A 21,034-nucleotide genomic window follows, 5' to 3' on the forward strand; every position below is an offset into this window, starting at 1 on the left:
TATATAACGAAAAATATTAATAAAAGCGTTTATATACGGAAGTTAAATTAATGGATTTGCATAGCTATGCATATAAAGCATCCATAGGATCTATTTGAAATTAATTCACCTGGAACCTATCTTTATATGGCGTAGTCCATGTACTTTACGGAAAGTTAAAGCCATTAGGATTGTCAAGATAAAGTTGTCTAAAGTGGAATACGGAGGATTGACCAACTAGCTCTCTTTCGAAAAGAAAAACTCTTAACACTTTGCTTCCCTTGTTGAGATTCTGATTGGAATTGGAAATTTAAGATAACGATTTTGTCCCATATGGTAGAAAATCAAATTAAGGCCCTACCAACAACAAAAATTACCAACAGAGGGACCAAATTAGTTAGGACTCGATGATGTCCACACCATGTTCACCTTGCTGTCCTGTATTGTAATTTTCCCTTTTGCTTACACCACTGGACAATGAATTAAGATTTTTGATCATTTGGGCCATCAATCATCATTTTGTTTCCACCTAAGGATATGACGATTATCACTCTTAGTTTACTTTATATATGTGCAATAATTTCATGTTTTGACAAATAATATCAATCCAGAGTAATAAGGATCTGCATTCCAATGGTTCAAGATTATGTGTCTTAATTTCTCCAACTAACATATAGAAGCCCTTAATGGGAGATACATGTAATGGCAGATCCAGTCAAGCATAAGCAGAAGTGCTTACTACGTAAATAAAATCAATTTTGTAGATTCATTCCTTTTCAATAATAATAATAAACTTGGACATATGGAACAGAGCTCAATTGGGATAAACAGTTAAAGTTGGTCTTACTACAATTCTAATGATTCTCTTATCATGATAATGAAACTAAAGGAATCAACCAGGGTTACAACTGCTAATGGCTATTTCAAACTATAATAACAGTAATTAATAATAATATTAAAAGAAACACAAGCACCTACATCACACGCACTATGAAAGAGGCAGAATAAATCTTAGATTCTTAACCTTCCAGATAAACATTAGATAACAAAACAATCCCCAACGTATGTGGAAGATATGGCTTGGAATTCATATCCAGAACGAGTAAAATCTTTTTTCAGTTCACTTTTTCCCTGAAGACCACATAAATCTCAAGTCTTTTGAACCAACTGAATTAGGCCACTAAAAACACAAGAATCTGAATCAGAAACTACATCTCAAATATGAAAGGTGGGCTTCCGCACTAAACAAAACACAGCCACACCACCCTATTAATGAGCCCTAGATATGAAAATTTCCCCCAAAAAAAAAAAAAAAAATCAGAAGGATTAAAAAAAAAAAAAAAGAAAAAAAAAAGAAAATTTATTTCTGAATTGAACTATATATATGTTACAACTCCTAAGGGTTTGATGATCTACCCACTAACTTACCACTGCAAGGTAAGCTGAAGCTTTATGAATTAAATCCACCAATACAACGATCAAGAAGATTTATTCAATGTTACTCCACTAGAGCAAAACGTGATCCGACTGCACTTTTTTAACTTGGCAAGAGCTTCTTGTGACTTACCGAGCATAAGATCCACATAAACCGCTGTCAACATAGCTTCTGCACTGTTGGGTGCTATGGACAATGCTTGTGACACAAATTGGTGGGCCTGGTCGAATTCACCTTGCATTGCATGCAAAGCTGCAAAATTTACATAAAGGGCTGCCCGTGCTTCTTCTGGTTTAAGGAACACAATACCTTCTGACCCATCCACCGATCCTCCGTTTAAATCTTCACAATCAACAGCCCTGTCCACCTGTTGTCGCTCACAGTCCTCTTGATTGAATGGCAGTTCAATATCATTTCCCCCAGACAGGTATGCGGATAAATGTTCTGTAGCTTCTGTCTGTCTGTTGAGCACACAAAGAGCTTCTGCCGCAAAAACATGACCTAGAAAAATGTAAACTCTAGAACATTCTGGAAGTTCCAATAATGACCTCGCATTTGACAGGGCCTTCAAAGGATTTTCCAATTCCAACTCTACAAATGCCAGGTCAGCAAGAAGAGCTTGCTTGATCATAAGAGTTTCTCTTTTAGAAATATCTTCATAGTAGCTGAGGGAGTTCTGCAAAAGCTCGCGGATTGTTGGACCCTTCTGATCTTTTGCATCCCCATTTGCATTAACCTGGCCTAAGCCTACTGCTACAGTAGATGCCTTGGAATCAATATTCTGTAAGTTTTTGTGGTTCGAGCTCTTGGGTGATGCCATTTCACTAGATTCATTCTCCTCCAATAAGGTATCCGTAGGCAAACCAGACTTTGAATGGTTCAAATCGGACTTTGAATAGTTCAACTCAGAACAGTTCAGCAAGTATAGAGCATTAGATAGACACTGCCGGGCCAGGGATAACGAGAGCTTAGGCTGCACATCACTACCCAAAAATAAATCAACATTCTCAACAGAATCGGCATTTCCATTTCTTAAAATTCCATCTTCCAAAACAAGCTGCCTCCATTTTCCCTTTCCAACAACATAGGTTCTGATTTCTGATCTTTCTGACATAGCAGGACTAGTTTTTAGAAGTCCCTTCTCTAAAGCCATTAGACAGCATTCCGCAAGTCTAAGCCACAAAAGAGGTCGTTTGTAAAAAATCAAACCAGCCTTCTGGAAACAGCGTGCAGCAAGCAGTGGTTTCCCACATGCCAAATACTGCACACCACAGTTATATACTATAAGGAGAGAGTTATCCTGTGAGAAAGTTGACAGCTTTAAAGGTTTGTCTTTCCGAATAAATGAACAATTAGTCAATGCCTTGGAAAAGAATACCGACGATGTGTGGTATTTTCCAAGCTGGTAATAAATACATCCCAAATTATTGTGGAACATGCTTAAAATTCCTGTGTCTGTCCGATTACTTGATGCCATCAACAGCTTGATAGCCTTGCGATGGTTACCACGGGCATATTCAAGCTGGGACTTTAAGAGAAGAGCCATAGAGGAATCTCTTCCCCGTCCAATGTTCATAGCATGCTTCACTTCACGTTTAGCTAGCTTTAGGTTCCTAGTAAGAAGCAGAAAACGAACCTTGTAGAGCTGCAACTTAAGCTTCAGATCAACAGAAGAAAAAGACCTGTCAACTGAGTTCCTTGAAAGATCATTTGAAGCTGAAAGACCAGTAGGCCGTGCTACATCCATGTCCAGTAACACAGATTCCATCTCGAGTGTCTCCTCCGATTGAGTTCTCGATAAAGGTTTTTCTGGGGCATTCACGTTAGCAGCTAAATCTGAGTTAGCAGCATCTGTGGACAATGAACTGCTAGGAAGAGATGTAGATTTTGGAACTAGATTTGCAGATTGTTGTGTGGAGCTTCCATTGTCACCTTGACTCATATAGCCAACACCATAAATTTTTCCCAAATATATCAATACCTCCTGAAGACAAAACAATACAGCCCCGAACCAATCAAGAAGTGGGAAATTAGATTAGACATATATAAGGAAAAATTGTCACGTGTATCTCAAACTCAAAGAATCAGAAATTAAAAAAGTAAAATAAACTCAAGTTGAGATTGCACGCCAAGCAAATCCAGCAAAAAAAGGGATCCAGGCTCCTCATACCCAAGCTTTGCAGCCAAATTGAAGTTCATAACTAATTATTTGTATAACCCTATATAGAAGTATGAGTGGACAAATCTAGTAGAGGACTCAAGACTACAAAAGAAAACCACGTATAACCATCTAGCCTCTGCTGAATTTTAATGCCACAAACATTTCGTACAGATATAGCTAAGCAATCACATAAAACCCTCAGGACAAACTCAAATCTAATAACAATTCACGACCTCATAGCAAACTGCCCTTAACAAATAAGTATGTGCACCTATCCCATGCGCACATTGCACATAACATAACCAAACAACAAATTTAACGTGAATATAAATGGATCAGTTCGTGAATGGAGAAATTTTATTGAATCCCTACAGCTCTGTTTGGAACTCAGAAAATGTCAAGTCAGAGGAAAAGGAAGAAAAAAGATGTGGTGAAAAAATATATATTCCTCTCAAAAATCTTTCCATTGTTTGGTTGTTATAATAAAAACACAAGGGGAAAAAAATGGTAGAAATCTGAAATTCTTTGGAAAAATGATTCTTTGGGAAAACTCAGTAGAAAGAAGCTCCTGCATTGCTAACATGGAGTTCCTTGGATGAAACATCAGTTAGAAAGAGAGAGTTCAGCCCCAAAAAAAAAAAAAAAGAGGAGAGAGACAGAATTAGAGAGAGAGAGGGGAGAGAGACAGAGACAGAGAAAGCGTGAGCGAGAATGAGAGAAATAGGAGAGAGGGAGACAGAGAGATGTGAGAGACAGGAGAGTGAGAGAGAGAGAGAGAGAGAGAGAGAGAGAGAGAGAGAGAGAGAGAGAGGAGAGGACCCAATAATTTTTCCCCAACAATTCCAATATAGAATTCCACATTTTAGTTATAGCTTTTCCCCTCAATTTTTCTTTCTATTTTCTTTCCCATGCTTATTTTAGAACCAAACATGGGTATTAAAATCCCTTTACTTTTTTCTTCCTTTTCCCTAGGATTTTCCAAGGTCCAAACAGACCCTTCAATTTTTCACAATGTGGAAAAGCATGACCTGACCCTACATTTTCATTGCATCACATGCAACTAATTAAAAATAACAGAAACATCCAGTATATTACTTCAACCAAAGAATAATGCAATCCTATGCCCATGGCCTGGCTTGTCATATCATTCGCAACAAATATAAAGGCCACATCTACAAGGAAAATAGATTTAGCTGATTGTATCCCTTCCATTTTTCACATAAGTTAAAAAGCCTGATCAGATCACACATTTTCATGCCCCATATAACAGAGGGTACAATTGACTTTTATGTCATAGTGCAGAGTTTTAAGAAAAACAGCCAAACTTCAGCCACGTTTGGTGGGGACCAATCAGGAGGAAGAAATAAACTGTCATAAACTCAAAACTCTTATCTAAGCCAACATCTACATCTTAAATGAATAAAAACATAATTCTTTGGACCAGTAACGGTTCATACCACTTTCTTTGACAATCATGTCCAATTGTATGGCATGAACCAGGTAACACAGTAATTCAACATAAAAGAATCTAGTTACTGGACAGTTGACATTGATACAACTCAAATTTTTAGAATCATAAAGAACGTCTATCCAAGATTACCCAAATGGGAAAACTATGCTCCCATCAACTAATTCAGTTTTTCCAAAACAAACTAAGAATAAAACATTACAGCCGAAGATAAAGTGCTGGAAAAAATAAAATTTCATCACTTCACTATCACTTAATAACTAACCTAAAACATACTATCACTTGGCACATGTTATTTCCTATGATGCTCAGACTCTTTGCTTATCATCAAGTACACCACACTGGTACTGGTACAGGATCCTTGGTAGAAAAACAAGGATATGGCAAAAATTTCTCAGTTCCAATAGCACTTGCAAAAGGAAATAATTGAAATCCATATGCCCAAATGCTTACCAAACAATGATGAAATTAGCCCTTTTGATGCATTAAAAAGTATTTTCCTTAAATAGTCATTAGACCATTATTATTTTTTCACTAATAGTCCATTACATGCATAGCAATAATTAAAAAAATTTAAAAAAAAAAAAATCATGTTCAGCAACGAAATTTCTACAAAAGCGTTATATTTCTGTGATTAATCCACATATCCGGTACGCTATTTTAAATTTTGGACCTCCTAACACCAACACAGAGGTCTTAGCAACATAGGTTATAAACTCTGCTTTCAGTTTTTCCAACAATGAGGACTATACATGACAAAGTACAGCCAAAAATTATCTCCCCACTTCAACACCACCAACATAATATAAAGTAATCCATTATCAATCTTCTAAATTAACACAGCTTCTTGAAATAAACCTAAAAGTCCGGCATTTATTCACCCAAGTTCAACATTTGTACATCAAGCATAGAAAACAGTCAAGAACTCAAAAAATGACTGCAAAGAACAACTATTACTGCAATGTGGCAAAAGAAAATGCAAGTTATCATATCATATCTACATTCAATACAATGCAATATTCTGGAATTTATTTTGAGGTAAAGTTCTAAAATATTTTATGAAAATAAATTAATTTTAACATTTCAGCTCGTCTTCATACTCCTTATATATTACAAAAAAATAAAAATAAAAGTTGGAAACCTTGTACAGATAAAAATTTAAGAAGAATAGATTTTTGTTCACAGTTTTTAATAGTTGAATGTTTATAAAAATTGGACCTTACAAGTCAAATAAATTGATGCAAAACTCATCACAAAGAATATTAGAAAGAAAGGAATGTTTTCTAAACATTGTACTAGAGGCTATTCTTCAACTATGGTTGGCATGGGTTTTTCAACAATTCAACCCTACGTCATTTGACACTCTACACTCTTCATTTAAAAGGAACTTGAGGTAAAACAAAGAAATAAGACACTGGACAATTTGGTTTTAAAATTTACCCAAAAATAAAGACAGAAACTCTAGCATAGTTAAATTTAGAGCACATCCAACTGAAGCAATATTGCTTGTACATAGCACTAGTCTTTGATCCTGGTGAATTAAGCAAATTTCCACTGATAGCTACTTGTTAAATAAATTAGGTGTCTGTAGGTAGAATTGGTTTCTCAACATATATAGTCAAAAACAAAGATCTCCAGCATGATGTGAAACTTAGGGTTATAACCGCATTTAGTTATAGTACCCTCCCTAAATAACAATGCAAATATTAAAGCCCATCAATACAAAATCATGAATGAAAGCAACTAATAACTTTAATGGCATTAAAACTTACAGCACACTTTGATGCTTCATGGCACGTTAGCCCAACATCCAGAAACAAAAGGCAAATATGAAGTGCTGTTGTCTGCATATGAATCGAGAGGCATTTAAAAGAACAGTACTAGAACAATTTTTAAAAATAATAATAAAAATAAATTGTTTTTACTCATAGTTTATGTACCTCATCTATGGGACCAATGTTTTGATATAAAGGTTCAAGGATTGACAATGCCTTTGCATATTCGTGAAGATGGAACCAGATAACTGCCTATATAAAGCCAATATTCAAAACAAACAAATCAATAAAATAACATCATAGGTGAAAAAAGGAAAATCAAAATAGACAGTAAAAAACTGATAAATAACCATATAATGATAAATTGCACATACAATGTTCAGCATTGCAACAGAGGTATCAAATTCATCCATGTAAATAATGCCGGCACCACTGACAGCAGAAAATGGATTTGACACCATACTAGATCCTTTAGATCCTAAGACACCTTTATTTCCCTGACTGCCAGCAGCCTCTGTTTGTTCTACAGATGCTCGAGCAAGGTATTCACTTTGTTTCTATAAGATACCAACAAAAAAATTTATAAATCATGCTAACCAGGTTATATAAACAAATAGATATGTTAAATATCATATCACAGTAAAAAATGAATTTAAAAGATAATGCTGGTAAATGTTTAGAATAGAAACCAAATTCTCTGTATAGATTGTCCTTTACACTTGCAAGAAAACATTTTTAATGTAACTTGTTCGATTGATGTTTGTCCTTTATAGTTACATAGAGTGACCTTGCTACAACAACATATGCTAAGGGCCAGAAACAGAAAATTATACCACCGAAAATGTCTATCTAGAATATCATTCTGCAGGTATTATGTACAGGTCTATATCTACAGTCAAAATCTTCTAATTCTAAAATATAATATACAGGGAATTAGCTAAAAAAGGGTCACCTTTAGAAATGGTTACATGAATATGTCAGACAGATTTTAGGATAAAGTCAGTATGCATATAATCAATAATTAGCTAAAAAACATAGTAGGTCCATTCAAAATGCTTATAGAACAATAGCCCTATTGACTGTTTATATAAACACATTTAAGTGCATCGAATTGGCTAATGCTAACATTGCTTGGTTTGATTCACATTGAAGTGCATCGAATTGGCTAATGCCAACATTGTTTGGTTTAACTCATAAGATTTCTGACATACCTCAACAAATGACAAGATAGAAAAATTCCATTAAAAAATATGACAGAAACTATGAAAGAGAGCAAGAATAACGAAGAGCACACGGCAAATCCCAAATAATGACAAAGTTATCATCCAAAGGAAACAGAAATAAGGACAATTACTGACAGACTCGTTGAGATGTTGCACGCATTACATCTATTGCATAAGATGGGCCCTTAGGACCAATGATACTAGGACTCTTCATTTAGCCCAAAGTAACCCTGTCAACACTATAGGACATTGGCATTGGTACGGAATCCTTCCTGATCCTTTGTCGTAAAACATAGATATGGCACATTTTTGGTACCAATAGCACTTGGAAAAGGAAGATTAAAACAAACCAATAAGACCAAATACCTATCAGAAATGATGGGCTTAACCCATTTAATGCAGTTAAAGCGTTTTTTAAAAAGGATCAACTGACCCATTGTCAGTTATCTTTCTAATCAGTGGTTACATGCCATACGAACTCGATTAAGATAAAATAAAAATCATAATCCTCAGTAAATTCTATAAAATTGCTATACTTGTGCAACATCCACCTAATCGAATCTAAAATTTGGGCTCATTTCAGCTGATCCACGTGTCCTAAATCTTAGAATTAGGCACCTAGGTATGCATGTGCACTTGACACCTTCCTCTGGGCAACATAGCTTCTTGGAATAGTGGTATTGTAAGCTATAATGCTCATAGTCAAGTGTAGGAGTTAGGTACAGGTCCTAAAAGGTCCACACATAAGGCAAATATGACAGTCATATGACCATAGTTTATATTTTGTTATGATTCACTTTGTATGCAAGTAATAAATGATTAGAAAAAAGAATAGCAAATATGTCTATTGAATGCTTACAGAATATACTTTTTTATTGCTTGAAAAGGGCTAATTCCACCATTGTTTGTTAAGCATTTTGTACTGTGGGTTTGATTTTGTTTCTTTTACAAATGATGCCGGAAGTGAGAATTTTACCATAATCATGTTCCTTTACCATGAATGTGCAAAATATCCCATACCAACAACAATATCATATCAGGTCAACAACGGTATTTAATGCCGACTGAAGAGTCCAAGCATCATAAATTGCAACTAGGCTATCCCCTAGCAGACACAGTTTATACTATATACACAGCAATCTGATGGCTTTTTAAGCAATCCCCAATAACATAACTTAAATAAATAACTATATGAAAGATCCAAGAAATAAAATAATAACTGAAACCATGAGTCAAATTAGATGCCTGACATATCTCAACAAATGAGAAAGGAGAAAAATAATAAAATACAAAATAAAACTTAAATATGTAGTACAAACAGAAAACAAGAAAAATGTAGAGCACAAGGCAAATGTCGAATAACATTGATGTAGTCATCTAAGGAAAAGATAATAGAAACTGAGCTTCCAGTCCATCCCTTCTCCTCTCAAATATATGATTTTCAAACTGCAGCAAAATATCTTCCGGATGGAGAACAGGAAACCTCACATATTAGAATCTTATTAGAAACTGACAGCTAAAGACTCAAACCTTCTTTGAAGAGAAATGACAACTTGTCAAATCATATTTAATTTTTTGTAGCCCTTTAATATACTCAGTAATCAATTGATAACACCTATAGTCTACGATCACTTTGTAGCCTAACTTTTAGGTTAAGGTTCATATGTCTGGCTTTGGTTCTAGTCATGATCCTCTACTGGGTTTCCTAATCGCTCGTCCTATCAACTTAAAGAAATGAATAAATTCCACATCTCTTAATAAAGTTCGTTTATTAGCATTAGCATGGAAATCTTGGAAAGTCTACAATACAAAGAGAGCAACAATGCTTACATAAAACTGTCCTCCATAAAAATATAATGCAAGAGGGATAAAAAGGTAAAATACCTTTACATTATAGAGTTCTTCAAGCAAGCTCTTTGGATCTGAACAACCACGCCGAAAGTATTCCGCAATTGCAATATTATGAAGAACCTGGAAATTATATCCATGTTATGAAGTATAAAAGCTATGCAAGATTGACAATATTAACTTGGCTATTAGCCAATTAAAACGAGGTATAGATTACAGATGTATTAACTTTCCAATAAACATGACAATAAACCAAAATGCAGCTGCAAATCAGCCTCAATCTGTATAAAAGAACATCCCAACTTTCCAAGACCGATTTCATAAATGGATAGATCATGCAGTGTAATTATCTTTGATACATTCCATAAGGTAAATATATTATTTAAGCCAATCGTTTTACTTCATCCCGAGATGGACTAATACAACATATAGAGCTTTTCTTAAGCTTTAGTCCTCACAATTACTTTAATTCAGCAAATCAACCTCATTGATTGGACACTCAGAATCCACCAAAAAAATATATAATTAGGATTTATTACTCTTAACACATTTCACATTGTTATTTAATTATCATTCAATTTACCTTTCATAATAATCACTTTAGCTAACATGAACCTTGAATTGGAATAAAGATTCTGCAAATTAATAAACTCGAGCAGCCTATCCACGGAACTGATGCCGAAAGTAACATAGACATCATCCACCCAATATTAATACCCAATTGCATTATCACGTCGTCTTGTGAATTTGCAATCTAAATATGAAAAGAAAGAAGGAACTAAAATAGCATCCCCATTTTCCTCCCATCCAAAATCCATTACAAGCTCGAGCTTCACCAATTAAAGTTTAAAAAAAAAATTTAAAAAAATAAAAATAAAACCCTATAATTGAAACTTCACACACGTCTTACCTTTAAATTTCACAAATTTCATTAAGATCAAAACTTCATCCAAATGGCCAAACTACCAGAAGAATCAACCAATTAAATGTGACCACTTAGTTAAAATATAAAACATAATATATATATATATATATAAAATAGATATAGGTGGGCTTGGAGAAAAATTTACCTTGGGATCATCTTGCTTCTTGTGCAAAAGCTGGTTCAAAACTTCGACGCACTCGGAGAACTTGCCGGACTGGAAGTGCAACGCAGCGTCTTTGGCAAGAGTAGTGACGATGGATAGAACTGCATCATCTTCAGTAGACGAAGTACCGTCGCGATTCGCGGCCGTCGATGACGATGCAGATGAATCTCGGGCGTCCATTTTCCCGGATCGACCAATCAAAACCCCCAACTAAACAAGCACCTTATCCAAATGCGATAAACACACACACACACACACACACACACACACACAGAGAATGAATCACAGAAACCCTCCCGCCGAACGAGAAATCAAAAAGCAAAAAAAATTATCAACGAAAACCCTAGACGAAGTGTAGTAGAATCTGCGAGCAGAGTTAAGGAGTGAGCTTGGGAAATTTTTCTGATTTGGTGAGGAAGTTACGGAATAAACCCTAAGGCTAAGAAGAAGATACTTGCAGGGAAGGACTTTAGGAAGTGTTTGTGTTTGGTTTTTGCTTAGATGAGTCTGATTTGCAGAGAAAGTGAAAAAAACCCTATAACGCCATATTGGGGGGATTGAGAGTTACGGATACAAGGGGAGAAAGAGAGAGAGAGAGAGAGAGAGCAATAGAGTCAGAGATAGGACAGAAAGAGGGAGAATAGTTTTGGTTATGGCTTTTTGGGGCTTCTGGCTTCCTTTCGTTGCTGGGGTTTGAGTCCAAAATGAGTAAAAAAAAAGAAAAATTTAGTGTGAGTTTTGGTTAAGATGCTTCGATCATCTTTGTACTACTACTTTCGGTTTCGTTTTACTTTTTCTTCTTTTTATTATTATTTTTTTTTTTTAATCTCTTTTTTTCTTTCTTTCTTTTTTTTTTTTTTTTTTTTACAAACTTTTTAATTTCTATTTAAACAGACAGAACATTCAAAATTTTGGAAGAGCAAGAAAAAATTTGTAATGGGCTTTTTGAGTTAAGACCCTATTATAATTTCTACTGATGTACTATTTTTTTTTTTTTTTAAAGATCAATTAATGTTTTTCATAAATTTACTAATTTATAATTTGGATTAACATATAATCTGTGTGAGAGAGAGAGAGAGAGAGAGAGAGATCATAAATGGTTATGGGATATATTTTCGTTTTTTTTTTTTATCGTATCAAAAAAGAAATTTAAAATATGGAAGCCAGTGTGATATAGCAATGGAGTGGTTCATGGCACAGAGGAAAGTTTCTGAAGAAAAATGCATAAAAAAAACAGACTCTCAGGCACCCTGTTAGAAGCCAGTAGGGGAGGTAGAGAATTCAATACAATCGTCAATTGCATAGAAAAGTTAATAATAATGAAAAATAGTTTTCAAAAAATAATAATAATGAAAAAAAAAAAAAAAAACCATGCATATTGAAAAAAGCATTCCCAGTTCTGATTTCTGTTTTCTCAGCGTATGCAAAAACCAAGCGGGCAGGAAAATGCCAAACAGGATATTGTTATCCCTAACTGGGAAAAAATAAATAAATATTTCTATATGCCCAAAGCTAATTTTTTGAAAAACGCTGACTAGTGTAAATCTACTCCTAGGACAAATTCCGAGTTTGAATCCTTACACATAAAAAACAAATACCTTAGTGTATGTATATAGATCAGGAAGACTGGAATCCCAATCGAATATCTACAATTTTGAAGAAGGTCTAATGGTGCTATTACCTTTTAAATATTTCTAGTCAATTTCATTCCCACTCTCACACATTTTTAACATTAATTCATATATTTTTAATATTTCTACTGATAGCACATAATATGTCCAAAAAATTTATAGAAGCAGGAGAAAAAAACAATCTTATAAGTTATCCATTTCAGCCAATGATGGTTTTACAGACATAGAGCCACTTCAATGGTGAGGAGTTTAGACTTTATTAGTATAACATTTTTACATTAAATTATAAGGATAAAATACAATCATTGTTACAGGCTATACATAAATTAAAATAAATAAATATATATATATACATACACACAACATATGCATGGTTAAATCCTAATTCCTCTGTTGCATAATAAACTTTGTAGGACATTTAAAAAGCTCTTTTCAACATCTCCAACATGGATTCTGAATCTCGAAATTCTTGGCTCTCTTGAGAATCCTCATTCCCTTGTGAAAAATCAACATTCGTGTATGTCCGGATACCGGGGCCATGTCCACCACAATCCATTCCCCTTCCTTGTTGTGCCCTTCTTACTTCCTTCTGATGCTCAGTCAGTTCTAACCTTCTCCTTTTCAAACTTGAATATGGCATTTCCTTGTGCTTTACATGATTCATACAATCTTTCACTAATTCTATCCTTTTCGAACGGTTGTTATGTGCTGCACTTACAGTGTATTTTTGTGGAGAATCACATCTTTGTACTTGACTCCTCTTGTGGAGGTTTATTCTTCCACTCCTTGAGAGTTTGTCTAAGACATGAAGCAAAGTTTGAGGATAATCCAAATTGATCTGTTCGCCATATGTTGAATTCCAAAAGTTGATGGTTGGCTCTGAAATGGTTGGATTAGGATGATCAAGAGTTTTCTCAAGGAGGGGTGCATGGTGTCTCAGCAATGCAGAATCAAAGATGATTGGCGGCTGACTCCTTCGTAAACAGTTTAGGATTTCTGTCCATACAAGTTGCAATTGATGACTGGTGTTCTCATCCCGCATATCCTTGTGTGTCAGCCATTGGAGCAACGGACAGGACATCATCTGCATGGAATCATTTATAAATATCAAAAAATTGTTTAATAGATTAAACATTTCCAGAAGAGCATGAAAGCTTAAAAGGAAATTTGAAGATCTTGGTTACCAATCCATTAAACATGTTTCAAAACATCATTTTCAGGGGTTAAAGAATGTGATGAGCCGTCCCCAATCTTTTTGGGCATCTTTATATTTTTATGGACTCATTCTCTAATACTTAAGGTTAGATAAAAAATAAAATAAAAAAAGGAGCATAAATTGCTTTAGTATTTGAAACGGAGTGTTCTACATAAACAAGGAGTTGGATATATGCTCTCTATTTCTAAGACTTGTAAGAGCAGAGTTGAACTTCTTCTAGTAATGCTTACCTAAAACTGCTTTAACATAAATTATGACCCTAACTAAAAGTTTGGCTTTCGATATATGATTGTTGAGGTAGCACAGTCTCTGCACTCTTTTGATCTGTTCTTCCTTTGACTAGGAAGAATCATAATGAACATGGCACATTAGAGATGAGAAATACAAACCTCAATCACTGAAAGGATATCTAGCTTCAAGTGAAGGCAACTGATGATGCTTGAAAATAAAGAACATACCCTGTAAATCTCACATAGAGGGGAGACAGACATGAGTTTCTGAATGGAAAAATCCAAATATGAGGGGTAAGAAAACAGCTATTGTGACTTGCCTAGAGAGAACAGCTAGATCAGTTGGCAAGCCTTTTCCCATCCCTGTCTGCAACAGCTTCATAAATCTGTATGATAAACCACATGAAAGATGAGAAGCAGCATTAAAAAGATGAAAGGATAGACAGACATAATCATATGCCATTGTTCTCATATTTAATGGCTGATACTTCGAGCAAAATCTTCAGAAATACTGAATACTTGAAACTTATTTCTATGTTAGCAAACAAAAAATTATTAGCAGAAAAATATATATATATATCGAAACAAATAAAAAAACCAAAATATGAAACTTACTTCTGAAATAAATTTAATCTTTACAATTTCAATTCCATTTCCAAAATAATGATGATGATGATGATGATGATTATAATAGTTCTAACCACAGTAATAAATAAATAGGATATATTTCATATATTTTAGTGACTCGTATTATATGTCAAACGCCAAAACATTTATTCACTTTAATTTGATATGTTAGCTAGGAGGCCCTTGCTTCAGGACTTCAGAGACAATAAATTACCAGTCTAACTTCCATGGTCCCTCCAGGTTAAGGAAATTAAAAGAAGCAGTTAAGATTTTAGAAAATAACTCAGGCAAGTTAACTCTGAAAACACAGGTTCTCTAAATTTTTGTAAAGATTTGCATCTTTATGTAACATTTTTGACAGTAGCATAGTTGGTGATTAAAAGGGCAACCAGAGAATCTGAAAGCCAAATGCCAGCCTACCTGCTCCTCCTAACAAAATGCCTTACAAGTTAACTATGCTTCAGTTCTAGCAAGGAATGTTTTCACCTACCTAATAACCAATGTCATGCAGCTGGTCATGCCACTTGGTATCATGTCGTCTCTGCTACGTTCCCTGTTGTACTCTGAACTTACAACTGAAGACTGGGATTGTTCCAGGATATATATCACAACACCACCACATAAGGAAATGAGATCAAGATCCAGATCCTTAGGGTTTAAATCATTGGCACATTCAACCAATATAGTGTACTTCTCAAGCCATCCACTTAGCATATTACATAACTCCTTACAGAAACTGTTAGAAGAAAAACACTCAAACTGTGGAGTACATAAAGAACTATAGAGTGACTTCCACACTTCAAGAATTTGTCGAAGATCGAGTTTTTTCTCTACTGAAATGAAAGATTCTTCCGCATAGTCACCAACATTTGCTGATATCAAGGCTTTCTGGTGGCAATAAAATATGAAGAATGGGTAAGATAACAGATGGCATGTGGCAAAAAATGAGCGGCCATTCTCCATCTTATATAAAGAAATATCCTTCTTATCAAACACAGTGTCTTTCAGAACTTTCACCACTGCTATCCACATCCTTAAGCAGCTTGGCCCAGTGTGCATGTACAATAATCCAATAGTGACGATGAAATTTTCCACAGGATCATAAGATGATAACATGATTTTAAAATATTTCTTGATTGCCTGCAGAAAGAAATCTATTTTGGGCATATTCAAAGTTGATTGAACCACCACACAAAAGTAGAATGCAGTTAAATACACCATCGGTGAAACCATATCCATGTAAGTAATAGAGCACATAACCAAATCTTTTGCATGTTCATGTTCAATGGCATTAACAAGCTGACGTTCGATACATTTGAGGTCGAGTGGAACCTTGTATAGAGGAGAACCCAATATAGCAGCATTAATCTCGTCAGTTACAACCTCTACAAACTGAAGAGAAATATGATGCAAGTCATTTCTGTCACTGCCTTCAAAATTTTCTTCATAAAAGTTTATTATGAACTTTAATATAGTCTTCAAGCACAATGTAACATCATCATAATTAGTGGACAATTTTTTCAACTCCAACTGGACTCCTTTTGAAACAGATCTAAATAACCTTAAGGAGGCATCATATGATGATTTTCTGTTCTCATGCAGGAAGGTTGTCTTTGATGCTTGGTGGATGAGAATGTAAATAATCTTTAAATAGAAATCTAACTGACTAAGATCCCATGGCAACCATTTAATAGGATACAACTTCCAGGAGCATTTCTCAGATATAAAACAACCATGCATGGAGGATCTAGTTGATTGGCTCACTAGGTGAGATGATTCCTGATCGACATCTGTACATTTTGCTAATATAGAATCATCAAGCAAATTTACGCACTGATTCCATAACCAGATGCTATTGCTATCAAGACCAATTTGAAAAACTGCTTCAAAAATGGGCTGTAATACCAGTTTCCTCACCGAGGGACAATTAACAGAGGAATCAAGTTTATGTAAAAGATAACACCACGTGTTGAAGCAGGATGAGCGAACAGACGCATCACAGTTACTTGATATGATTCCTATTAGAGGAGTCATTATCAGCTTTATGCTTTTTGAGAATCCATTTGATTGAATTTCATTATTTTTACTCTTAGATGTTCCCATTTGTTCACCAACTTCTTCCTCTTCCATGGCATTTCTCTTGCAAGGTAATGTTGGAGGGAAAATAAGAGCATCAATTAGTCCTTCCCAGGCAACCTGCAAAATCAGAGCACATACCATGCTAGTTAGAAAAATAACATATACGATGTTAAATCTGAGAGAGTTTCTTTCCAGGTTTGCCAAAAAAACATAATTAACTATTTAGAAATACCTGTGAAGCATTCTGAACTTGCGCGTTTTGATCTGAAAATGTATGCTCAGGAATTTTCAACATATCATTAACTAAATGTCGGTTCTTCAATGCATGAGATCCAAGTAAGCGGATAAACCATCCCCAAGCTATTATGGCTTTAACCTTCATATCATGGCTTAGCATATCCTTCATTCCAGTGAGCAATTTTTGCTTCATATCTCTGACAAGTGCCTGATTAAGAGAAGAAAGAAAAGGTAAACCTCTATCATATATTATGTAACAAGCCATTTGAGTTTTGCAGGACATTATATGATGTCTCAAGACCAATCTCCTTGGCACCACCATCAATATAAGGTAAGGGAAACGACTTATGGTTCTCCCTTGGACTGACAATGTGATACTGAGATTTGGAACTTAGGTTTAATTACCACTTATTTGTGTTACAAACAAAAGTTGCTTATTAAGAATTTCTACAAGTATTCACAAGGATAACTGAAGGGATAATTTGTCTAGAAGTAGCACTAAGGATGTAGAACTTGGCAACATATGTCAATTGCAATAATGTACTTCATCTAGAACATGAAAAAATGATTATAATGCCATTTAACAAAATGGAGTGGAAAAATGACAATAACTGAAACAGAGTTACTGATTTAGATAGAAGGCGCTACATCTATCCTCTAAGGCCCATCCGGAATGCAGGACTGGACTGGACTATTTGAAGTCATGTCCAATGAAATCTGGCTAAATGTAAAATAACACAATCGGGCCCCCATATGTCCTCCATATATGCATCCTGTTACATCAATTATGGTACTTCAAGAATTAATTGTAAAAATTTTCAGAGCAATATAAGCATATTAGTACCTTGGAGAGTTTTAGTGGAGGAGGTAATATTAGAGATTTAATCTTCAGTAGACACCTTTCTGACATATCTCTCTCCTTCTTATCGAAGCTAAGAAGTCTTCTATATATTGGAGGAACCCACACATGAGACATGTCTCTCATCTTCTCATCTAATTGAACTGCTAACTTCATCACAGCCTGTCACAGTAGCATAAAATGAGCAAGCAGAAACTACTGGTCACTTTTCAGAGTAAGACAATTGCAAACCTTGTAAGTTGTAAATTTACAAAGCCTGAAACTTGAAATAGTGCAGCGAAATGACATACTATGAGAGAAGAAACGACAGGTAGGAATACTTTTTTATTACAGATTTTTTATGAGCTAAGATACATGGTTGGGATAAGACGAAAAAACTCTGAGCAAGATCAAGCACCTGGGTGGCCTCAAATGTCGTTGACAAAGAACCAATAGGATTGTCAAGGGCATGAACTACTGCTTGCAATAGAGGATGGAAATGAGAAGCTAGAAGCTGATAATTGAACTGTTGGATAGATATGCACCACACTCCTAAGTTACAAACTGCCTGCAATCAAGAGGTGAAGGCATTTAGAGCCATAAACGAACATATAAAGCAGAGGTTTAAAAAAAAAAAATCAGTATTTTTTTTTTTTTTTTTTTTTTTGGAGAACCCAGATCATTACCTTCATTTTTGTGGTTGTAATGAGTTTAACCAGTGAATCTAAAACCAAATTGGCTTCGTCGACTAGGAAACATAGAAAAAGAAATGTTTATAATAACACATCTTCTAAGAGATATACAAGGAAAAGTGCACAGTAACTGAATAGCCGTAATGGTAGTTTAATGAATCCCAGCTAATCTAAAAACTCAGAGTGCAAGAAGAAAGTAACGAAATCTGAAATTTTCTCTGAGAAATTGAAACCTACAAAGCATTAACTGAGAATCATAAATCTTCAGAATTATAATATATGCTCTGGAAAAGTAAAAATAAAAAGCCTATAACAAACTATCTTATTGAAATTATATCAAAAAAAATCAAAACAAGAACAAAACAGCAATCTGTCAGTGGCTCCACATACCCGAAATTGGGGCAACAAGGGACGGATGATAAATCATGAAGCCCAAACATTTCAACGCCTGAGTTGCACTGTTGAAAGCAAATCCAGAATCTATTAAAATTTTCTCCTTTTCATTTTCCAGTAACAATGCAACAACTACTAAATCTACTAGAAAATGTACAAAAGCTAAACGAGATAAAGAACTTGTGAGCTTTTCAACGTACATTTCCTCGTCGTCCTCATGAACATCAGCAACGATCAGAGGGATTAGGCTCTGACAACTTTCAGCCAGGATTTGAATTGAAGCTTGGGTATTGCTGGACTGTTCTTGGAGGTGTAAGAGGGTTGAGTAAGCGAACGCCTTGTTGATGTTTGAAGAAAGTAGGGTTTTGATTTCATCAAGCTGGTCTGAGAAATTCGACATTGTTGTTTAAGGGAAAGTCGATGTTACAGTTACCATCTGAAAAACCCTAACTCGAAAATTGTTTAATTTGGGATTACATTTTCGCGCCAAAAGCATGGTCCGGAGTTTGGTGAGTGGCGTAGGTGGCGGGTATTTAAAGCCTGTTTGGCTGTATGGATATGATATTAAAGTCAGGGCAACGCTAGCATTGGGCCTGGACAATTGATTTTTTTATTTTTTTTATTTTCTTATACCAAAGGTAGTGTTCATGTTCTTCTAAATTTACATTCATTTATTTATAAAATATTTCTAATATTGAATTTTGAAGGTATTTTGAAATAAATAGTATTAACTAGTGTACAAATATATTTGATAATAAATATATTTTAATAAATTATCTTAACTTTTAATTGAATACATTTAAAATTAAATGAACGTAGAAAAATCATGAATAATTATCCCCATAATTTGTACATATTAGATATGTAAATTTAACAGATAAAATGATATTTGTCCATATTAAATATTTTGTAACATAGATTTGGCCCCATAACTATAAAGTGTTGCTTATTCTTATATATATAATAAGTATTACAATATAATTTATACAAGAAAAGCTTTTTGGCTGTAAAATTTCTCTAATGAAGCCCGTGTAAAAAAAATATATATTTAATTGAAAAGTTAATGAATACTTGATAGAGCTTATATAAGATTAATTTTTTATTAAAAAAACATTTAATGCTCTTTTGAGCCAAATTAGAGTTTTTTTTTTTTTTAGCCTAAAATTTTGCTTTTTTAATTTTTGGTTAAAAATGTTTTTTTGGTTAAAAATCACTTATCGACTTATAGTCAAACTCTCTTTTTTTCTTTTTTTTTTATAAGCAAAAAAATTTATAACAATCGATAAATACTTCTTGCTAAAATATAAGTCATACCAAATAGAGGTTCATTCAATTTTAAAAAATAAAAAATTGGAATCAATAATATATGCATATGAATATATTAATATCAAGTCAAATTTATATATAAACTAATCATTTTTCCTTGCCATACACATATAATCATTAATATAGAATTTATAAAATATTTACTTTTTTATAAGATTTATAAAATATTTACTTGAAGTTATACATATATGGACATAAGTTAAGAATCCTAATTGTGAAAAAGAGAGAAAAAAAAAAAAAAAAAGCTAAGACTTTTAATTTATGTAAAATTTAAGAGTCTAAACACAAGCAAGGTTCAAAAAATCGATATCAATGGAAATATCGAGAGTTTAAAATATATAAATTTTCATGAAAATATAAGAAAATATCGAATATCGATAAAAAATTATAAAAAAATGATAAAAATTTGTTTTAAAAAATGTAAATTTTTATTGAAACTTTAGAATTAGTTTATTTAATCCATTAATTATCAAATTGATTATAAAACTTGCTAAAATATTAAATAGATGTTATATTCTTCTTAGTGAATTAATTTATAATAAGCATTAATAACCATAGATGAATTATTATTAAGAAAATTATGTTATCAAAAACATATATGATAAAATTATTTATTAACTAAAACATATAAAACAATTATTACAATTACATTGTAGTTCATAAATGTCATCTTAATACCACATGGAATTTCTGGGTGGTTGAAAATCATCAATTTTTTCCTCATTTTAATTTTGAAATGTGAAATATGAAAAGTAGTTATGAAAATATGTATATTCCTGATAATTTTG

The 21,034-nt window shown here is 33.8% G+C and overlaps 2 protein-coding genes across 6 annotated transcripts; both read right to left on the reverse strand.

Moving 5' to 3' along the window:
• Positions 1–972: 972 nt before the first annotated feature.
• On the reverse strand, positions 973–11,745 carry LOC107428242 (uncharacterized). 3 transcript variants are annotated; one of them, XM_048476865.2, is made up of 6 exons: positions 10,960–11,743; positions 9,926–10,012; positions 7,193–7,375; positions 6,984–7,070; positions 6,816–6,887; positions 973–3,398 (listed from the first exon to the last, which is right to left on the reverse strand). In XM_048476865.2, the coding sequence occupies exons 1-6, from the start codon at positions 11,155–11,157 to the stop codon at positions 1,458–1,460; spliced, it is 2,568 nt and encodes an 855-aa protein (XP_048332822.2). In that variant the 5' UTR covers positions 11,158–11,743; the 3' UTR covers positions 973–1,457. The 3 variants fall into 3 exon arrangements, with proteins under 3 accessions (XP_048332822.2, XP_048332827.2, XP_048332829.2); XM_048476870.2 differs by lacking the exon at positions 7,193–7,375 and having other exon boundaries at positions 10,960–11,745; XM_048476872.2 differs by lacking the exons at positions 6,816–6,887; positions 6,984–7,070; positions 7,193–7,375 and having other exon boundaries at positions 10,960–11,744.
• A 1,042-nt stretch (positions 11,746–12,787) lies between these two features.
• LOC107428164 (uncharacterized) lies at positions 12,788–19,433 on the reverse strand. Of its 3 annotated transcripts, XM_016038643.4 has the most exons (10): positions 19,121–19,433; positions 18,918–18,985; positions 18,522–18,583; positions 18,254–18,403; positions 17,842–18,018; positions 16,993–17,205; positions 15,172–16,877; positions 14,375–14,440; positions 14,214–14,283; positions 12,788–13,692 (listed from the first exon to the last, which is right to left on the reverse strand). In XM_016038643.4, the coding sequence occupies exons 1-10, from the start codon at positions 19,318–19,320 to the stop codon at positions 13,027–13,029; spliced, it is 3,378 nt and encodes a 1,125-aa protein (XP_015894129.1). In that variant the 5' UTR covers positions 19,321–19,433; the 3' UTR covers positions 12,788–13,026. The 3 variants fall into 3 exon arrangements, with proteins under 3 accessions (XP_015894129.1, XP_024928539.1, XP_024928538.1); XM_025072771.3 differs by lacking the exons at positions 17,842–18,018; positions 18,254–18,403; positions 18,522–18,583; positions 18,918–18,985; positions 19,121–19,433 and adding an exon at positions 17,646–17,766; XM_025072770.3 differs by lacking the exons at positions 17,842–18,018; positions 18,254–18,403; positions 18,522–18,583; positions 18,918–18,985; positions 19,121–19,433 and adding an exon at positions 17,610–17,746.
• Positions 19,434–21,034: the final 1,601 nt, after the last annotated feature.

This window comes from Ziziphus jujuba, chromosome 1, assembly GCF_031755915.1.
Source record: "Ziziphus jujuba cultivar Dongzao chromosome 1, ASM3175591v1".
Classification (NCBI taxonomy): Eukaryota; Viridiplantae; Streptophyta; class Magnoliopsida; order Rosales; family Rhamnaceae; genus Ziziphus; species Ziziphus jujuba.